We start from the raw sequence: 20,546 nt of genomic DNA, 5'->3' as shown, positions 1-20,546 counted from the left end.
TCTTCTGTTTTCACTCATTTTAATGTCTCTTGTCTGTTTTTAGAGCTCAGGAAGGAATAGAGTGAGAGGAAAATGGGAAAGGCCTTAGAATTAGTTGAACAGATTGGCTGCAAAACAGCTTAATTGAAAGCTGCATCTAAGGCACATTAACTTTAATAAACCATATGCCAAAGCTCACATAAAAGCACACGCACACACACTTACTGTTCTCAGAGAGCTCAATGATGTAATGCAGAAGAGGGCTATTCCCATCAAATGGACGAACCCATGACAGAAGAACCGTCCTGCTGTCTGTCTCATTCAGAGCCACCTGCAAGTTACGCGGTGAGTGAGGAAGCTCTCTAAAAAGAGAAAGAGAAATAATCAGAACAATCTAATCTATCTGATTGTAAATCTAAACACTTTGAAACACTTTAATCTCTCCTCATTAGTCATTTCCGTAGCACAACTGGATCCATGAATACTTATGGATAGGGGCTTGTTTAAACACCTAACCGTAAGTATAAGTTATAGTAATAGCAAGCACCACTAATAAATAACAATCTTTAGTTCTATATGATCACATTCATGTGGAGTTGCTTTGTAGACATGTGACTTTGTTGCAGTGTGCACTCTTAAAACGGTGCTTTAGGGGTTTTGTGGATGACAAATGATTGGTAGATAGAAGCAGTATCCCTCTAAAATCCTTTGGAGGGTTCTTTATAGCTCCAAGGAGTATTTGGTATCTCAAAACGGTCCTTAGCACCTTCTAAAGCTTCTTGGTTACAAAATGATTCTTTGACAAAAAGTATGTGGAAGTGTTTTTGAGTTACCAGTTTCAATATGTAACTGTTCAATATGCAATCCTTGTGTTTGAGCTAAAACATTTTTAAGTGTCATGTAAAACAATAAGAAAAGCTGTCCTTCTGTTAACCTTTTTTAACAACAAAATTTAAACAGGCATTACATTCAATAATGAAAATATAACTTTTAAGAAACAGTTTACCGAAACTGACAATTCTGCACTGAAGAAAAATGATTTTGAGGTGAAGTAATATAACAAAAAAGATGAAGTACTTTCTACTGTAATGACACACCAACACAGGAATGGGAGGTTATTGAACAGAACACAAAGGAAACAGGTAAGTACCATGAGGTGAGTATTCAGGCAAGTAAACAGTCTTATTAGCACAGCTTTTGTAAAACCAGAGAACATAGGCAGAAGGCGATCAACTGAGCTAATTTCTTTTTACATTTGGTAACTTCTTGTTTTGTGCAGTCTTACACCCTTTCTATTCCAGACACGAGTGGCGTGGTATGACGCAACAAAAGCAAATCACTCCCAGTATAATCAATGATACTGTCTACACTGGATGTGTAAGTTGCTTTGTGCCAACAGTAAACAACCATGTTTTGCTGAACGCACTGGTGCTACTGCTAACAAGACAAATAAATAGTTTAGAACGTTTGTTTCGAAGCGTCCAGTGTAGTCAGCCTCAAGCTGATGCGTCGTGACGAGACATCACTTGCGTCTACTGTAGACAGGGTGTATAGTTCATTTTCTACTCAAAATGACATTCATGATCAAAATAATTATCTGTTGATTGTCACCGTCATGGTGTTTTGTGCACCAACTCTATATCTTGTTTCATTCGCCAGTGATGCAAAAAAAAAAAAAAAAAAAAAAAGTCAGTGGGAGGCATCCGTATGTTATGTAGTACATGATAACACATGTGTTTGTAAGGAAATTTCAAAATGTGATATTATTCTAATAGTTCATTTAAGTACCATGTACATCATATTTGCAAGTAAAAGTTACTGTATTTACTAAAATGTTTAAGCTTAATCTCTTTAATCAATATTATGTCATGAAGTAGATTTTACTTAATTTTATACTGTTAAGATTTACTTATTTTCAGTGTGTCATCACTTACTTACTGTCATGTTGTTCCATACTTGCATGACTTTCTTTCTTTTAAGGAACACAAGCAGAGAAATTTAGAAAAATATTTGATCAACTGTTTTCCATAAAATGAAATTAAACGTCATGGTTACTTGTGTAACCTCCGTTCCCTGATGGAGGGAACGAGACGTTGTGTCGATGTAGTGACACTAGGGGTCACTCTTGGGAGCCCGAGACACCTCTGGTCTTTGATAAATGGCCAATGAAAATTGGCAAGTGGTATTTGCATGCCACTCCCCCGGACATACGGGTATAAAAGGAGCTGGTATGCAACCACTCATTCAGGTTTTATGCTGAGGAGCTGATATATGGTCCGGCCATTTCAGCGGGTAGTTCAGCGTTGTGGCAGGAGGGACACAACGTCTCATTCCTTCCATCAGGGAACGGAGGTTACACAAGTAACCATGACATTCCCTATCTGTCACTCACTCGATGTTGTGTTGATGTAGTGACACTAGGGGTCCCTATACGAAACGCCACAATTGGCTGAACTGTGTTACGTGAACTGGCAGTGTGTGGTGGGCAGACTACTGTGTGCCTCATAGCCAGCACACCAGGTCGACACGTAACCTCCCCCAACATATTTATGAGTGTCGAACGGCCCTTTTTGGGGACAAGTCGACTACCCAAAAGATAGAGACAGGCTTAACCCAGTCGTGGCCTCTTTTCCCCTTCTTTTTTTCCACTCCCTAAAAAAGAAGGGGGATTATCTGACTGGGCCGCCAGGTCTAGTCGGGGGGTGTCCCTCCCAAGAGGAAGACACCGCAGAGACCACACCTCGCCCAAAGAGAGGGGCGGGGGATATTTAAGTGGAAAAATACATCATATGGTCTTTCCAACCATGTGGGGAGTCTTCAAGGTAGATCCTGCCCAATGGGGGAGGAGTTACTACAAACATGGAGACTGGGGCAGAGGGGCTCTGCCCAAGGAAGATGCAGTTTGCCAACAGGGAAACGAATTAGCAGAAGATATATAAATTGCATGGGGTTAGCCTTACAGGGAACCGCCACATGCGGAGCACCTACCCCAGAACAGGGCTCTTAGTTAGCGCGTGTACTGGGCCGGCAGCAAGTCTCTCCGAAAACTCGACTGCCACAGGGCTCGGAGGAAGTCAACCAGGGAACAAAGTTTGTGAACACTACTGGGAATTAATGGCGCACATCTTCAGCTCCAAGGGAGGTGGAAAGCGCTATGTGCAAGCGATACACCCGGCCAGCTATCCCGGGCTTATCTGCTTGTGTTGCATGCCACTACCTGGGAAGAAACCGGTTCCACCCGGAGGTTGTAGACCCTTGCACAGGTGTTGGGTTTTGCCCAGCCCGCTGCTCTGCAAATGTCTGTTAGAGAGGCACCCCTGGCCAGGGCCCAGGGAGCCGCTACACCCGTGGTAGAATGGGCTTGTAGCCCTACCAGGGGCGGCATGTCCTAGGCGACATATGCCATAGTTATGGCGTCAATGAGCCAGTGGGCGATCCTCTGCTTGGAGACAGCGCTTCCTTTCCGCTGTGCACCAAAGCAGACAAAGAGCTGCTCAGAGATTCTAAAGCTCTGATTGCGATCCAAATAGATGCGTAAAGCGCGCACCGGACACAGCGACGACAGGGCTGGGTCTGCCTCCTCCTGGGGCAGCGCTTGCAGGTTCACCACCTGGTCCCTAAAGGGGTGGTGGGAACCTTGGGCACATAGCTCGGTCAGGGTCTCAGGATCACGTGAGAGTAACCTGGACTGAACTCCAGGCACGTTTCACTGACAGAGAACGCTTGCAGGTCACCTACCCTCTTGATAGAAGTGAGCGCAGTCAGGAGGGCAGTCTTCAAGGAGAGTGCCTTAAGCTTGGATGACTGCAAAGGCTCAAAGGGGGCTCTCTGTAGACCCTGAAGAACTACAGAGATGTCCGATGAGGGAACACGGTGCAGTCTGGAGGGATTCAGCCTCTTGGCGCCTCTTAGGAACCTGATGATCAGGTCATGCTTCCCTAAGGACTTACCATCGACTGCGTCATGGTGTGCTGCTATGGCGGCAACGTACACCTTCAAGGTGGAAGGGGACAGCCTCCCTTCCAACCTCTCCTGCAGGAAGGAAAGCACTGATCTGACTGCGCATCTCTGGGGGTGTTCCCGATGGGAAGAACACCACTTAGCGAACAGACGCCACTTAAAGGCATACAGGCACCTCGTAGAGGGGGCCCTAGCCTGAGTGATCGTGTCTACCACCGCAGGTGCTAAACTGCTTAGGTCTTCCGCGTCCCGTCCAGGGGCCAGACATGGAGATTCCAGAGGTCTGGGCGCGGGTGCCAGATGGTGCCCCGTCCCTGAGAAAGAAGGTGCTTCCTCAGGGGAATTCGCCAGGGGGGAGCTGTCACGAGAAGCGTGAGGTCCGAGCACTATATCTGGGTGGGCCAGTAGGGTGCTACCGGGACGACCTGCTCCTCGTCCACCCTGACCTTGCACAGGGTCTGTGCAAGCAGGCTCACTGGGGGAAACACATATTTGCGCATGCCAGGGGGCCAGCTGCAGCATGTGGGGCAACCAGGAATAACGCACAATCGGAGAAAGATGCGTCTTTAAAAAGACGTTCCGTATGTGCCGCTCTTTTAGAGAAATATACTCTTTTAGAGAAATATACTCTTTTATTTCTGCTGAAGCGCTCAGGGGCATTCTCTGCAGTGCACCAGAGCAGAAGGGGGAGAAGCCGCTGAAATGCGCCGTCAGATCCAGCAGAGGTGAATAAACAGTACTATTCAGCTCAGTGAGCGTGACCGTTCGGCTCCGAAGAGAAAATCTGAATGAGTGGTTGCATACCAGCTCCTTTTATACCCGTATGTCCGGGGGAGTGGTATGCAAATACCACTCGCCAATTTTCATTGGCCTTTTATCAAAGACCAGAGTTGTCTCAGGCTCCCAAGAGTGACCCCTAGTGTCACTACATCGACACAACGTCGAGTGAGTGACAGATAGGGAACTGTGATTTACAGTGTCGTGCTCCATAAACACCATGGTTATGAAACCATTAAATAGTGTGAGAAACAGACTGAAATATAGTGCACAAGTCCTATGGATGACTTGTGAAGCCTGACAGCCCCAGGTCACTGTCTGCTTTCATTGTATTGAAAAGAGTAGAGTGAACATTTTGCTTTTATATAGTATTTTATTAAAATATACACGAAGAGTATAATATACAAAACATAAAAAATATGTAATGATCAGTGACGATAGTGATGTGTAAAGAAACTTCGGTAACACTTTACAATAAAGTGCCATTTGTTCACATTAGTTAACAGCATTAGTTAACATGAACTAACAATGAACAACAATATTACAGCATTTATTAATGTTTGTTAATGTTAATTACAACATTAACTAATACATTTTTTAAATCTAATGTTGTATTTGTTAACATTAGTTAATGCAATAAGAACTAACATTAACTAACAATGAACAATTGGAATTTTATTAGCTAACAGTAACAAAGCTTAATAAATGCTGTAAAAAATATACTGTTCATTTTTAGTTAATGATACCTAATGCATTAACTAATGTTAACAAATGCCACTTTTTTGTAAAGTGTTACCAAAACTTCTATATGAAGCTGCCTTTGTGGCTATCTCTGACTATAGATCATTCTGATATACTGTAGATTGTAACAAAGCAATTCACACTATCACACACACAGTGTATTGAAAGCCTTCTGGTTGAACAGGGAGCAGTTGAATGAGTGCTGATGCCAAATATCATATGGTAATCAAAGCTGAGCTAGTTTGAATCTCATGTGAGGTCCAAGAATGGGAACATGTCAATCCAAGTATACCACCAACATCCTATTTACATGATATAAGGTAATCAACTGTATTGGATTTAGAAACATATGGAACCATATGTAATTTGCCAAAGGTTTAATTGGGTCTCTTTGCACTTTGAACTCAATTTGTAACCTAGATTTCATACAGTATGTTAGCATTAATTCGGTATTTAATTACATCAAGATTTGACACTGATTCAGCCATTTTATTTTTTATATTACTTTTTCCTATTAACATTTTTATATATATAATACAATTATGTCCTTTGAAAACTCTGTTTGTGTTGAAAGTATGTATCTGAGTTTGTCCCTCTGTCAGAAAAGCCTAAAAAATACAATATTCCATACATATATAAATGGCAAAGGCTATTGTGGCGAGTGGGGCAGGGAAGGAGGAGGGATGCGCTGTCATGGAGTCCTCGCTGCTGCTGTCCGCCAGGAAGCGGAGGAGCCATTGTCGTCCGCCAGGGGATGGACGACTCGCTGCCATCCGCCAGAGGAACCACTGCCGTCTGCCAGGGGATGGAGGAGCGGCTGTCATCCGTCAGGGGGCGGAGGAGTGGCTGAGGACCAGTCAACAGCGTGTCCAGGGCCAGCAAGCCCATCTCCCTCTCTCCTCTCTTGCTTTCCTCTCTCTATTCTCTCCCCTCCCCCCTCATTATGTTCCCACTCCCAGGCACGTGCGGATCAGACCCGGAGACCATCCTGACGCGCCGACATTCATTCTCTCGAAATGGCGGGGGGAGGCGGGGGGTGGGGGTGGGGGGGGAGTAGGTTACAGCTCGGAGAATTCACTGGTCTGAGTTTGGCGATGGGGGTATGTGGCGAGCAGGGCGGGGCAAAGCGGCGTCTGGGCAGAGCGAGGCCGGGAAGATAAGTGGTGAATGAGTTTCACCTGTGTGCCACACCGGTTTCGCATTCCAGTGAGGGGCAGGAGTATTTAAAGAGAGGAGACAGCAGCAGACAGAGAGAGAGAGAGAGAGAGAGAGATGAATGAAGCTGTGTGTGTGTGTTCGGCATGTCTGCGGGGAAGCAGCACGTGAAGTTGTTTTGTGAAGTTCGATCCCAGATTGTCAGCATGACAAAGCATTTTCACACCATTGTAAAACTCTGAGCTACTAAAGTGACATGTGGGGACACAATTTGTCATAAACTCGTGTGTTTCCATCAGACTACTGGAGTACAAATAGTCACTCCGTTCTCCGTTCTCTTAACCCACTAAACGTCTAACACGTTAACCAGTTCAATGTCTCTGCCCCATCATGAAAAATTCAAATATGCCCGCCTTCATTTGACCAGCATTTGACCCCTAAGAATTTTGTCGTGGTTGTCTTGAGCTTGGTCTCAGCAATGGTGAGCGGAGCTAGTGTAAATAGCCTTTGCCAACAAGATGGGCCATTTGCACTTAGTGTAAATAGACACTCCATTTATAAATACATATTACTTGTCTACTGCATGATATTAATTTGCAAGTCCGTGAACTCACATGTACAATAATGTGTAATATACTGTATACATAATATATAACCTGTCAACTACATGAGATTAATTGAATCATATTAGCATGTGAAGTACTGCCTTCTATAAAAAATTCTTGGAGGAGTGCTCTGTTATTTTAATGCCACTGTCAAAAGTATTGTTATTATTATTCAAATTGCATATATTTTCTGTTTATATCTCATAATTTAACTGTCAGTTACTAGGAGTCTTTCTAAAGTTTAGCCTAAAAAACAACTTTTTCGCTTTACAAATTACACCATATTTACACTGAATATTGGTTTGTTCTCTGTAAGTAGCCTACTGCTAAAGGAATTAAATTAGAAGAAATGTAGATCCACACAGCAAGCACCTTGTTCACAGGGAGCTGTACTTGGAGGATTTGGGAATTTGTTCATTATAACTACATTTGCAGAACATAAAATTTATTGTTATTAATGTTATGATATGTATGAATTATAATATTTCTCAACTTACAAGGCATCCAGTAAGATGCTAGTCTTAGCTAGTTTAAGCTGGTCTCCCAGCCTGTGCTGAAAAATGCCCAAACCCCTCAAAAACCAGCCATCAGACCAGGCTGATGTTTACTTCATCAGGGTAAAACCTAAACTGTCCTAAAACTTTAACACTATTCTTGTGTTGCCTTGCAAGCTCTGGTGTTTTCTTTTGGAAACGCAAATCTAGTTTAAAATGCATCCAATTAAACAAGACCTACAGTACATCATGTCCATCATCTGTGTTCCTCTTTATCTCTCATCTACTTCAAAGATCACTGAGATTTCTTCAGCATCCATGCATTTGACAATATGTGGGAGCCCAACACTCAGCCGTCTCGAAATAATTAATATCTAAGTGTATGTATGAGTGTGTGTGTGTGTGTGTGTGTGTGTGTTTAATTAGTTACTGATGCCACAGAAGTCTAGAAACTTGGCTAGTCGTCAAAGAAGATGATCTTAGCCTTGGGCATCAGGCCTATCTTAAGCCTGATTTATACTTTGGAAGAAGCCAAACTTTTTTCTCTTGGGCGAACAAATGCACCCTCGGTGAACAAAGCCTGTGTTTATACTTGAGGCTAATTTATACTTACGGGGCGAACAGACTTCGCTAAGTTCACCTACAAATAATGCCGAAATGCAGTGACGTTTATGTTCGGCCAATGTGTTCGTTTGGTGAGATTTCACATGTTCGCGCACATCTCTGAAATTCTTGATCTAGGAGAACTTGGCTGGTCAAAGAATGTTGATGATTGGTTAAAACGAATTGTAGGTGTGGTTTGGAGGTGACATTTTTATTTACAATCGTGCATGCCAGCTGAGGAGTTGTTACCTTGGTTACTGTCATTAAAATGGATAACTTTGAAGTCTGTCTCTTAGAGATTGTGCGGAAGTATACTTTTTTACACGATTTGCAACACAAACTCTACAATTGCCACGACAATTAAGTAGAGAGAGATTGGCGTTTTTAAATGTGGGCTGTGATAAGTTTAATAAAGCAAAGAAGCAACACAGTACTAAAAGCGGCAGTCCACGGAGAGATAAACCTGCACTGTTTGCTTTACTTGTGGCTAGAACAGTACGTTAAACACCATGACATCACCCTAAATTTAAAACGACGCTACGCTTAAGTATAAATGCCAGGTTCGTTCGCCGAGGGTGCGTTTGTTCGCCCAAGAGAAAAAAGTCTGGCTTCTTCCAAAGTATAAACCTGTCTCCCTGTGGTGATTGGGCCATGGCCGAGCGATGTCTGTGGAAAGCGAGGCAGAGAGAGTGAGTGCGGTGAGGACTGACACCTGTGGGAAATCACCTCTAACAGCAGTTTTGTGTTTGCAGTGAGAGCAGAGAGGGATTTAAAGGGCAATCCAGACCACCGGAGGGAGAGAGAGAGCCAGGCCTGAACTTGTGTGTGTGTGCATTTTTGCGTGGGCTGAAAAGCATTGTAAAAATAAAGAATTACGAGAACTGTTCACCTGGCCCCCGTTTCCTCCCTTGAGAGAGTATAAGAACCTTGCCACACTGGTGCCGAAACCACAGAGTTGGCCGTCAGAGAGCCCTCGCTGCTAACAGAGGATCACAACACCGAGGGAGTGCTAGATCTGGTGCCGCTGGAGCAGTGCATCAGCCAGCAGCCAAAAGGGACAGCTGAGGGGTCCAGTGTCATCGCCCGGCATTGTTGAGGACCGCTTTGCAGCTGGCTAAGGACCGACTGGCGGCGTGATCGGGGACCGGCCTGTTTTTTCCTTCTCTCTCTCTCTCTCTCTCTCTCTCTCTCCCCTCATCCTGCTCATGTTCACAGGAGGCGGGGAAAACCATCCAGCAGCGGGATGGCCAGAAGGGCTACATCTCCCCTCCGGATGGCTCCCCGGCCTGAATCGATGGGGTCGATGAGGGTATGTGATGTGTGGCCGGGCCATAAGGATGGACGCCTGGTGCTGAATTACCCCAATCAGCCGGGAGAGGGATAAAGAGAAGCCGGAGACACCAATTCGGGAGAGAGAGAGAGATGTACGCAGCAGACGAACGTGTGCATTCTGCGTTGGGCCGGGAAGGCCAACAGTGTGAGCGACACACAGCGAGTGTGTCCTGAAAAGCAGTTTTATGTTGTGTCCAAGTGAAAATGTATCTAGTATAAGTCTTCCGTGAACTGTTCACCTGGCTCCTGCTTCGTCTTTCATAGGGAAGGCAGAAATCTGCCACACTCTCTCCACTCATCTGTCGTGGCCGCTCTGTCTTTGTAGAGTTTGTGTTGCAAATCATGTAAAAAAGTATACTTCCACACAATCTCTGAGAGACGGGCTTCAAAGTTATCCATTTTATTGACATTAACCTAGGTAACAACTCCTCAGCTGGCACGTGCGATTGTATATAAAAAAACGTCACGTTCAAACCACACCCACGATTAGTTTTAACCAATCATCAACGCTCTTCGACCAGCCGAGTTCTCCTAGATCAAGAGTTTCAGAGATGTGCGTGAACATGAGAAATCTCACCAAACAAACACACTGGTAGAACATAAACTGGTAGATTTCGTCATCATTTGTTGGCAAGCTAAGCGAAGCCTGTTCACCCAATAAGTATAAATTAGACTTTATTCTACTCTCACTGAATCTTGATCTCTCCACACACACACACTTGCACAGCTGCTCCATCCTCTGTCCTATCACTACAGCCCATTTTTGGATAGCTCTCTTGGCTCCAGAGTTGCTAAAGGGATCCAAGCATCTTCCTCCTACAACAGCACTCCAAAAAGACACTTTTGCACCGAGTCCGTGTGTACAAGCGTAGTCGATGCTGAATGTTTTGTTTTGAGTGTGCATACTGGTACAGGTGCATGTATCTTTGTGTATGTAAGGTCCAAATGTTACCTTTTGCCATATCTGCCGACTGCAAGTGAATTGAGAAGAATAGATGCTTTTAATATTTCTTACCAGCCATAAAAATGTATTTGGCATGATTTTTTTTTTAAATGACAAAATAAATTTGCACCTGCTTTTACAGATACAAGTTGATCAGTCTTCATCTCTCAGTCAAAGTGCAGATTTCACTAAAAGTTGGGTCTGCTCCTCAAACAAAGCTATTGTATATCTTCAGAAGACTTGGAATATGCACTTATATGTGATATGTGATACTTTTATGAGGCTTTCTTTGGCATAATAGCTCCAGTCACCATTCACTTTCATTAAAAGGAGAAGAGTGGCCAGGTTATTTTATAATGTGTGTTCCATGGAAGAAAGCAAGTCATATGGGTTTGGAACATCATTAGGGGGCAAGTAAATGATGACATAATTTAAATTTTTGGGTGAACTATCCTTTTAATTCTGGACTCTATGTGTATGTGTCTATTCCTGCTTACATAACTTCCAGGCGGGCGGTTTTCGAGTCATTTCCAGCTGGCGAAATGACCCTGCAGGTGTAGTCTCCAATGTCTCCCGACCATGTCTGGCTGATGTGGAGCGAACCTTCCTTCATCGACACTCGCCCACCAGTCGACAGGCTCAGTGGCCGGGTTCCTCTCTTCCATGAATATCTGAAAAGAATAAGACTCTTTATGATGCCTCATATTCCACCAAAAATATCACACTCCAAAGACCTGCAAAAAAATACACGGCATCCTGAAATAGAACTACAAAGATCGATCCATATGACAGCTTTCCTTCCTTGTGTACTACTTAATGACCTACAGTAATGATGATGGGTAAAGACTAAAAAATATTAAATGCTCAAAATTTTAAGATTTACACATTTCAATTTCATAACAAGATTCCATTAAATAAAATTTGAGCAATATTTAATAAAATAAATAATATAAGTATTTTAAGTGTAATTATTTTAATTTAGTTAAACATTACACAATTCAATTTGATGGAATTTTGTTATGAAATGGAAATGCGAAAATCTTAAATTTAGGCTTAAATATTTTTTGTGCATATCATAAAACAGGATAAAATCAACTGTCTTTAACCACATTAAATAATTAAACATTTAAATAAATGCGTTTCATCCAAAATGACCTATTTTAAATTAAATATCAAATTTTTCAGGGTGATCTCATTTGCTTAGGTATAGTATTTGTATGTAAATTGTACACATTGTGTACATTGTTGAATGTTTGGAGTGGACATATACCAAAAGGTACAATATCAGTATTTTGGCAGCATCTAAATGTAAACTTTTTTACACATGTACATCTTTAGAGATCTTTATGATTCCTCTAAAAATGTGTTTGAGATGGACCTGTTTAATGGCAAATTTATTTTCAAATTAAATCCAGATGGGACGGATAAAAATACAGTCATTTAATATAAATGCAAATCAAACTATGTATTAACTGTATTATTTAAATATTTTATCCACCTTAAAGGAAACATTTGTACTCTAAAATTGTTCATATGAGTCTCTATGATATCCTGGTCCCTAGATATGCCTCGGGTCCCTCCTTCAATGTACTGTAAGTCTATAGCATTTCATCAGCCTGATCTCGTGAAATTTACGTGAACATAACAACATTTTTGCAATTCAAAACTGACGTGCTGTATAACACGTTTGGTTGCAGTTTTCCAGTGGAATGTCCAGTTGGGGGCGCCAAAAGCGAGTAAAATGGTGTCGTATTCAGACGAGGTTTTAAGGTGAATTTTATATGGCTGTTTTTAAAACATACCTCCCTAGCCTAAAGCTTTTGCCTGAACCTAACCATCAGTGTTTTAAAATATAAATGAGACCAAATCAACGCCTAAACCTAACCATTAGTGTTTTAAAATGCAGAAGTGAAATGAAAAAGCACTTATTCTGAAGCAACCACATCATTTCGTGCTGCTTCTATGAATCCGTCATGTCATATGTCAGCTTGAGTTTGTGGCTGGACTTGAACTGCAGTCCAACACTTTATCAGGTGAGCTACTAAGATGCTTTAGAGTAAATGTGTGATGATATTATAAAATGGCAGGGTCTGAGTAATAGAGAGAAAAATAAGTATTTATAAAGTCATAATCAGCCATTAAAGTCATGATTTGAGTGAAAGTGAATAGAACACACAGTTGTTGTAGCACCTCTAGTGTTCTTTTAACCTGGGAGCTGCAGGGAATTGTACCTGGAGACACGTATAACAAGTTTTACAAAAATGTATATAAAGTCACGTTTTCACTATGAGACCAGATTGCATTTAATACTCATTAGGGGTTTTAAAAAAAAAAAAAATAAATTAGCCAAATTCATTACACACATATAAAACAGAGCAAATAAAGACCATTTCATTTAGTTCATGCATGTTTAAATAACAAAAAAAGAAAGAAATGCTCAGCTGAAGTTCTGACCTGACGGTGACTCTGGGGTCTTGAGTTGCAGCACAGTTCAACACAGCAGTCGTGCCCTTGATGACACGCTGGTCCTCAGGGGGTGTTGAAATGAAGGTTCGACCTGATTAATAAAATGAAGTTTAGGACAAAATCACAGCACAGTTTAATCATTACCAGCATCATTATGCACAGTTCTTTATTACAATATTAAGTAATTCTCACAGACAACTTTATTAACAAACAAAATAACATTTACAAAGCATGACATTTCTAAGATTCAAACGTCCCCATAACTCAAAACATACAGAAATATTGAAGGCATCATGTCCCGTATTGAAGCACCAAAATGCTCCAGTCAAACCTATGGACAGGGTAAGTGTGTTTTATTTTTTTTGATTTTGTTTTTTTTTCATTATTTAGGCTAGATGTCAAAAATGTGTATTGTAAACCTACTTTAATATTAAGCATGCACAGCAAGTTGAAATTAGATAAACGCAGGCCTTGGGTTTAAAAGATGACATAAATTCATTAATATTGTTCTCTCCTCCACTTTATAATCAGCCAGGCTAATGAATGCAGTTATTAAGCAAACAATGCCTGCTGATAAAAGGCATGTTTTGAGATGCCTGTACTCCTGTCACTAGTTTCAACAGTGTTCACGCTGAATTTTAAGCATGTTGTTGAATTTATTTATTTGTATTTCAATGTTTAAGTCATTAAGGATAAAATATTCAAAACATTATGCCTCCATACTCAAGACTGTCAGGGCTGCAGTGGCATTGACCAATCCCCCAGAGTTAGAAGCTGAACATGTAAAGTTCCCTGCATCACTCAGCATTATGGGCAGAATCTGTAAGCCTCCGGATTCCAGTAGAGTGAAACGAGGCATCTGAACTGATCCGCTCGCTAACACCTGAGAACCTGTGAAATCCAGATGATTGAGTCAGTTTTATGCTTGTCTCAATGTGAGAAAGAACTTCAAATCAAATGTTTATATTTGAAAATAATGTTCATATGAATGTGTATCTTATGTACCTTTCCTCCAAACAATGGCAGGTTTGGGGGCACCAGATGTTTCACAGCTAAAGACAGCGGACGTTCCATCAGTAACTGTGATGTCAGAAGGAGGAGTGGTGAAGGATGGTGACACGCCTACAATGGAACGCAAACAATTAAATCAGAAAACTGAAAACGATAAGTAACATACAACATGAACTGGCATTCACGACCCATTTTACTTCCATTTCAAAGTGAAACAGGATATTCAATGAGATTTTGGGGGTTAAAAGAGTATCCAGGTTTCAATACAAGTTAAGCTCAATTGACAGCATCTGTGGCATAATGTTGATTACCACAAAAATTTATTTCGACTCGTCCATCCTTTTCTTTAAAAAAAGCAAAAATGGAGGTTACAGTGAGACACTTACAATGAAAGTGAATGTGGCTACATTTTTGAGGGTTTAAAGGCAGAAATGTAAAGTTGTTTAAGTTGTCATTTTTACAGTCATTTTAGGGTTTGTTGACATTCAGGGTTTGTTGTCATGGCAACAAAGTTGTCAAATTAGCTATAACTTTACACAGAAAAGGTTAGTAAGTGATTTTATCACACTAAAATCATGTTACCACAGATATTGTTTACGTCTTGTGGCTAGACTTTTGAAACACTGAGCATTTTAACATTTATGGATTGGCCCCATTCACTTTTCACCATTGTGACGAGGAGGAGGGATAGGTGCAGCGAGATGTGGCAGTTCGAGAGAGAGAGCCACACGCAGCTGCCATGTGTGCGTTTGTGTTGTGTGTCTTTTTGTTTCATTAAATATTATTTTTGACAATATTATTCGTTCAGCCGGTTCCCGCTTCCTCCTTTCCCATTTTAACCTTGTTACAACCATATATATATATATATATATATATATATATATATATATATATATATGCAGGGTTGGGAGGGTTATTTTTTAAATGGATTCCACTACAGATTACAGAATACATGCTGTAAAATGTAATTTGTAATGTATTTCGTTAGATTACTCAAGGTCAGTAACGTATTCTAAATACTTTGGATTACTTCTTCAGCACTGGTAGATTTTTTCACTTTTTTGACTATAAAAATTCTGCCAGTACAGTAAGACAAAATACACATGTTAAAAATACATTCTCTGAAAAACTTAAATATCTTATGCAGTGTTGTTTCTAAAACAAGATAAATCAAATTGATCTTATTTTAAGGATTTTTAGATATTTTTACAGGAAAACGATACAAAAATTATTATCAAGAATATGATTTTTGCCCTAATATCAAAGGTCTTACTAGAAAAAAGAAATTATGATCTAATGTGAATTTTCTTGATAAAAAAATATGATCGTGGCTGGTAACATGTGCATGTAAAATGGTTAGAAATAGCATTGTAGCTTAGCGTAAAGCTGACAATTTACACAAGGATTATTTTTATTTCTTCTGCTCCAAACTTACTTCAAACGTACTTCTCTGTCTGCTCGTATGAATGTAACACATCATAAGAAAGTGTTTCACCGCTGTTCAAATGCACTTTGGATCACATCATTTATATGTATAAATGTTTTCCATCTGAAAGGACTAAATATTAAATGAAACAAATGACAATAAAATGCAAAGTAATCTCTTCGGTAATCAAAATACTTTTTGAATGTAACTGTATTCTAATTACCAATGATTTCAATTGTAACTGTAGTGGAATACAGTTACTTATATTTTGTATTTTAAATACGTAATCCCGTTACATTTATTCCGTTACTCCCCAACCCTGTGTGTGTGAATATATATATATATATATATATATATATATATATATATATATATATATATATATATATATATATATATATATATATTACTGGCTGTCAAATGTTAGTGGAACATGTCCATAGTTAATGTACTGAACTACACCTTTAGTTACTATGCAAGGACACTTGTGTGAACTTGAGGGGAACTGACAATATACTTGGGGACCAATTCTTAAAAAGTAATATAGAACATTTATATCTGAGAAAAGGTATCATTTCTAGTATTGTTTGCTTGCAGATGCCAATTGGTTTGACATTTTGTTATCTAATTAAATGAAATTCGTATATTTTTAAGTGTGGCTTAACTGTCCAAATACTTTTTGGGGGGCACTGTACAGTATATACGTACAAGCAGTATTAAGACAAAGGAAACTGCTGCTCTAAATAGCAAACTCTATTATAACTTTCATTTACATTATTCAAACTATTCCCTTCTTAATTAATTACATCAATATGTTGAATTTGCCTAATTGTAAAACCCTTAAACTTGAAAAAATGGTGTGAAATCAAACTTGAGAGAGCAAAAGAGAGATGAAGATGACTAAGCAAGAGAGAGGAGAGCTGGATGTGTTGATTAAGTGGTGAGTGAGGGTGTGTGAGCGTGTGTGTGTTAATGGTTGATCTCACAGCAGACACTGATTAATTACACAGATCAGTGAGGGGTCTCTGAACTCCCTGATCAATTCACAACCTTAGAGAAAGAGAGAGACCGAAAACGAGATCACAGACTTTAAGATGCGTGATTGTATTTGTGAATCTTTTTTCACATTAACTTGAAGGTACAGTTCAGCCAAAAATGAAAATTAAAAAATCTTTTAATCACCCTTATCTTGTTCCAAACCTGTTTGAATTAATTTTTTTCTTTTCTTCTGTGGAACACAAAATAAATTTTTTTAAAGAATATTTAGGCTGATCTTTTACATACAATGAACGTATATGGTGGCCAAGAGCTATCAAGCTCCAAAAAGTACAAAAATACATAAATGTATACATAAATGTACTTTAAAAGTATGTTTAAAAAAAAAAAAAAAAAAAATATTTGATACATTAGGCTTTGAAGGTCGTTATCCTCTTGAGGTCCAGCAATTCATTTTTGTATAGGACATTTGTTATTTAAGTTTTTCTTGGCCCAAACATGCTACAGTGGTAAATCTTGGGGTATTTTCAGAGGACTACCTGGGCTTTTCAGAGATACCAAATGTTTGAGAGTTTGGCCATGACAACTTCCTCTCCTTGGTCTATAAATATGGATTGAAATGTATCACAGTTCAATTCAGCACATCAAATATAATATGAATAAAAACATTTTTTTTTTCAATAAAATTTTTTATCATATGTATTTTATGCACCAAACACTATACTGACGTTTAAAAAAAGGGAAATTGTAAACCTTTTTTTCGCTGGGTCTCAAGACGTATATGGTAAGATGACATCATAAAAGTGTAATGTAAAATAATGAGATCTTTATAATGACAGAGCAGGCTGAATATGTGAAAATACACAGAAATATTAGTTCATACTTTAAATAAATCTTATAAAAAGTATATGTCAGATTTTTCAAAGCTTTTATATATATATATATATATATATATTTTTTTTTTTTTTTTATATATTATTATTTATTTATTTATTATTATTTTTTTTTTTATAGTGGGCATGAATGGAATGTAATGGTGATTGAGAGATATACCTCAAAACCCTATTGTATCATATTTGATACATGTAAATTCAACATGCTTTTTCAATTAAATAATATACAAAATTTTAACCAAACCAAACCAAGTTGCTTATATTCAGCAAATACTCATTTTAAAATATCAGTAACAATATAATCATTACTGTCATTTTCACTTTATTGAAATAAGTTGTCATTTATCCCAACATAAGATTCATTTTTCACACAAGTTAAATGGATCGATATAAACATCGAAACCCCTTTTTTCACAAATAACCACTAGATGGTGACATAAACATGTGAAACTTACATACCATACACTAGATGGTGACATAAACATGTGAAACTTACATACCATACATTTGTTTTTACCTTTCAGCTTGAACAGAGAGTGAGACACGATCCATCAAACATTGTGTACCATATTTGATACGACGTTATAGGGTTAAGGTTAGGAAAACTTCACCTTAGGTTAAGAGTTTCAAGGTTTCTAAAAATGAAGAAATAGCTAAGTTTATACAACCAATTGAAGAGTATAGTGTGCCGAGGCAAATTTTTTCGCGATAGGGAGAACCCAGTTTAGACCATTTTTAGCAATGAAAAACTGTTGCAGCAGTACAAATTTGATGGTCACGCAAATACAAATTTAAATAGAAATTGCTAACTGGAGGGCAATCTAATAGGAGCACACACAAACCAGAAGTGTGCCTAGTATTATCTGCTCTCTAAATCTTTATAAACTGTACAAATGGATGAATTAAAATCATACCGCAAGTTCATTTGACATATATCGCAAATTTTTATATACTGTATATCCTACACCCTTACTGACCACCACTAATATTCTTAATTTAGGATGGCAATCAGTTCTCTGCACAGTTTTACAAGAATCTTAATGTCTTGCACCTCTAATCCACCCCTACCTGGCACAGTCTTTCAAAGGTGCCTTTCTCAAAAAAGGGCACTTGCCGGCCGGCTGGAAAAGCAGAATCCTTTAATAATGGGTCTGCATGCGAAAATGTGTAGACAAAAAAGTCTTTGAGTCAATTCAATTAGAGGAATATGCAGTGGGAGACATACCAGATCATTCTGACATTCTCTCGCTCCCCTGTCACATGGAGATCAGCGAAATAACAACAGGAGTGCTGCGTGAACATAAACAATTGTACAGACTGAATAAGGAAGTGATTCATAACGTAACTTTGCCCTGCATATGTGTGTGATTGGGGCTTGCCGTAGAAAACGTTACGGAGCTTATGTGAGAAAATGAGTTGCATTCAATAAACAGACTGTTCCGTCTTTAATTGCTCTGTTTTCTACATTTTATTATCAATTATCCTCATTTTAGTGTATTAATATCGCAGTGTGGTGCCGCGCCAGGTGTGGACAGACAGATTGCTTGTCACTGGAATCTTATGGCGTCGCGTCTGGTTAGGACAAGCCAAGGTGTTACAGTATATGCAACACCCTCAGGTCATTCCCTCAGGTAAGGGGAAATCACGCTTTAAGTGTTATACTTAAGGGAAAAACTTAAGGTGTTTTATGCAACCGAGCACAGACCCCAAAATTAAGTTAATTGAAAATCTTCCCCTCTGCTATAGCTCTCAAATTTTATTTGTGCATGTGCTTATTCAAAGTTGGCAAGTTTGGTCATGTCATTAGGATTCAGTTACATCAAACCTGGTGCTATGGACTACTTTTATGGTACTTATGGTGCTTTTTGTCCATTTTTGTAGCTGGAAAGCCCCTGTCACTATATGCTTGTATTGTATGGAAAAGAGAAACTTGGAGTCCAAAATATCTTGTGTTCACCAGAAGAAAGTAAGTTATATAGGTTTAGATTGCCATGTGAGTGAGCAAATGACTGAATTTCCAGTGAACTATTTATTTGATTAGCTCCATTTAATCAACCAAACTATGTGTTTTACACTGATATCAACCTGTTTGGTCATTTTATGTTTGTGTTTTTGTGTGTCTGGCAGTTTGAAGGTCATCTTACTTGTGACAACCAAGTTGGTATATGCCTGGATTTCTCCTGCCATGTTTTGGGCAAAGCACTGGAATATTCCGGAATCGTCTGGCTGAATTCTCCGCACTTGCAGAACCATTGAGGAAGAGATGAGCTTGTATCGCGGGTTATTCAGCGTGGAGAGGGGGACGGCATCCTTATACCACTCCAGCTTTGGTGTGGGAACCCCTAAATAATACACACACCATGACTAGTTGTTTTAGCAGATTATCATGTTCACTACCAGTAAATTATTACTATTTTTCACATAGTAAAGTCAACAAAACTTTGTAATAACACAAATTGAAGTATGGGAAATAGGTAGTGAATTACCCTTTGCCTAGGTGGGCATTCTTTCAACCAACTTCATGAGTTAGTTGAGTAAATAAAGAAATAAAAAAATAAAAAAATAAAAAAAGCATGTTTGTTCGTTTGTTTGATTTTTTATGTAAAGAAATGTATATAAAGGCGCAATTTATATTGTAATTACTAAAGTTATTACTAAGAAGCCTTTAGACTAAAAAGTAAAAAGGGACATTCTGGGTGCAATCCAAGTTAAGATCAATCAAAGGCATTTGTGGCAAAATGTTGATTACCACAAAATAATTATGCTGATTTGTCTTAAAAAAGCCTTAATCTGGGTTACAGTGAGACACTTACAATGGAAGTGAATGGGGCCAATCCGTAAACATAAAAAAACTCACTGTTTCAAATGTATAGCCACAAGATGTAAACTACATGTGCATTAACATGATTTTAGTGTGATGAAAGTTATAGCCAATTTTGCAACTTTGTTGCCATGATGATGTAACACCATATTAACATCTTTACAGCTCAAATAATACACACATTTTTACAGAATATTTAATGTAAGTGCTTTTATAAAATTATAAGCTTCACATTTCTGTCTTGAAACCCTCCAAAAATTCCATTCACTTCCATTGTATGTGCCTCACTGTAACTTTTTTATTTTTGAGTCAAAATTTATTTTTGTGCTAATCAACATTATGCC

At 39.2% G+C, this 20,546-nt stretch overlaps 1 protein-coding gene across 1 annotated transcript in view; it reads right to left on the bottom strand.

Annotated features, from left to right (window-relative positions):
* LOC127445557 (protein sidekick-1-like) overlaps positions 1-20,546 on the bottom strand; it is a 317,499-nt gene that overhangs the window by 102,333 nt on the left and 194,620 nt on the right. The window contains exons 12-17 of the mRNA XM_051705711.1: positions 19,526-19,723; positions 14,061-14,177; positions 13,779-13,946; positions 13,044-13,146; positions 11,087-11,260; positions 205-341 (exon numbers count right to left, since the gene is read on the bottom strand). Coding sequence (XP_051561671.1) covers positions 205-341; positions 11,087-11,260; positions 13,044-13,146; positions 13,779-13,946; positions 14,061-14,177; positions 19,526-19,723 — 897 coding nt within the window. The remainder of the gene's footprint in view (positions 1-204; positions 342-11,086; positions 11,261-13,043; positions 13,147-13,778; positions 13,947-14,060; positions 14,178-19,525; positions 19,724-20,546) is intronic.

The sequence above is a fragment of the Myxocyprinus asiaticus genome, chromosome 8 (assembly GCF_019703515.2).
Source record: "Myxocyprinus asiaticus isolate MX2 ecotype Aquarium Trade chromosome 8, UBuf_Myxa_2, whole genome shotgun sequence".
Classification (NCBI taxonomy): domain Eukaryota; kingdom Metazoa; phylum Chordata; class Actinopteri; order Cypriniformes; family Catostomidae; genus Myxocyprinus; species Myxocyprinus asiaticus.
This window is presented reverse-complemented; position numbering and strand designations above follow the sequence as displayed.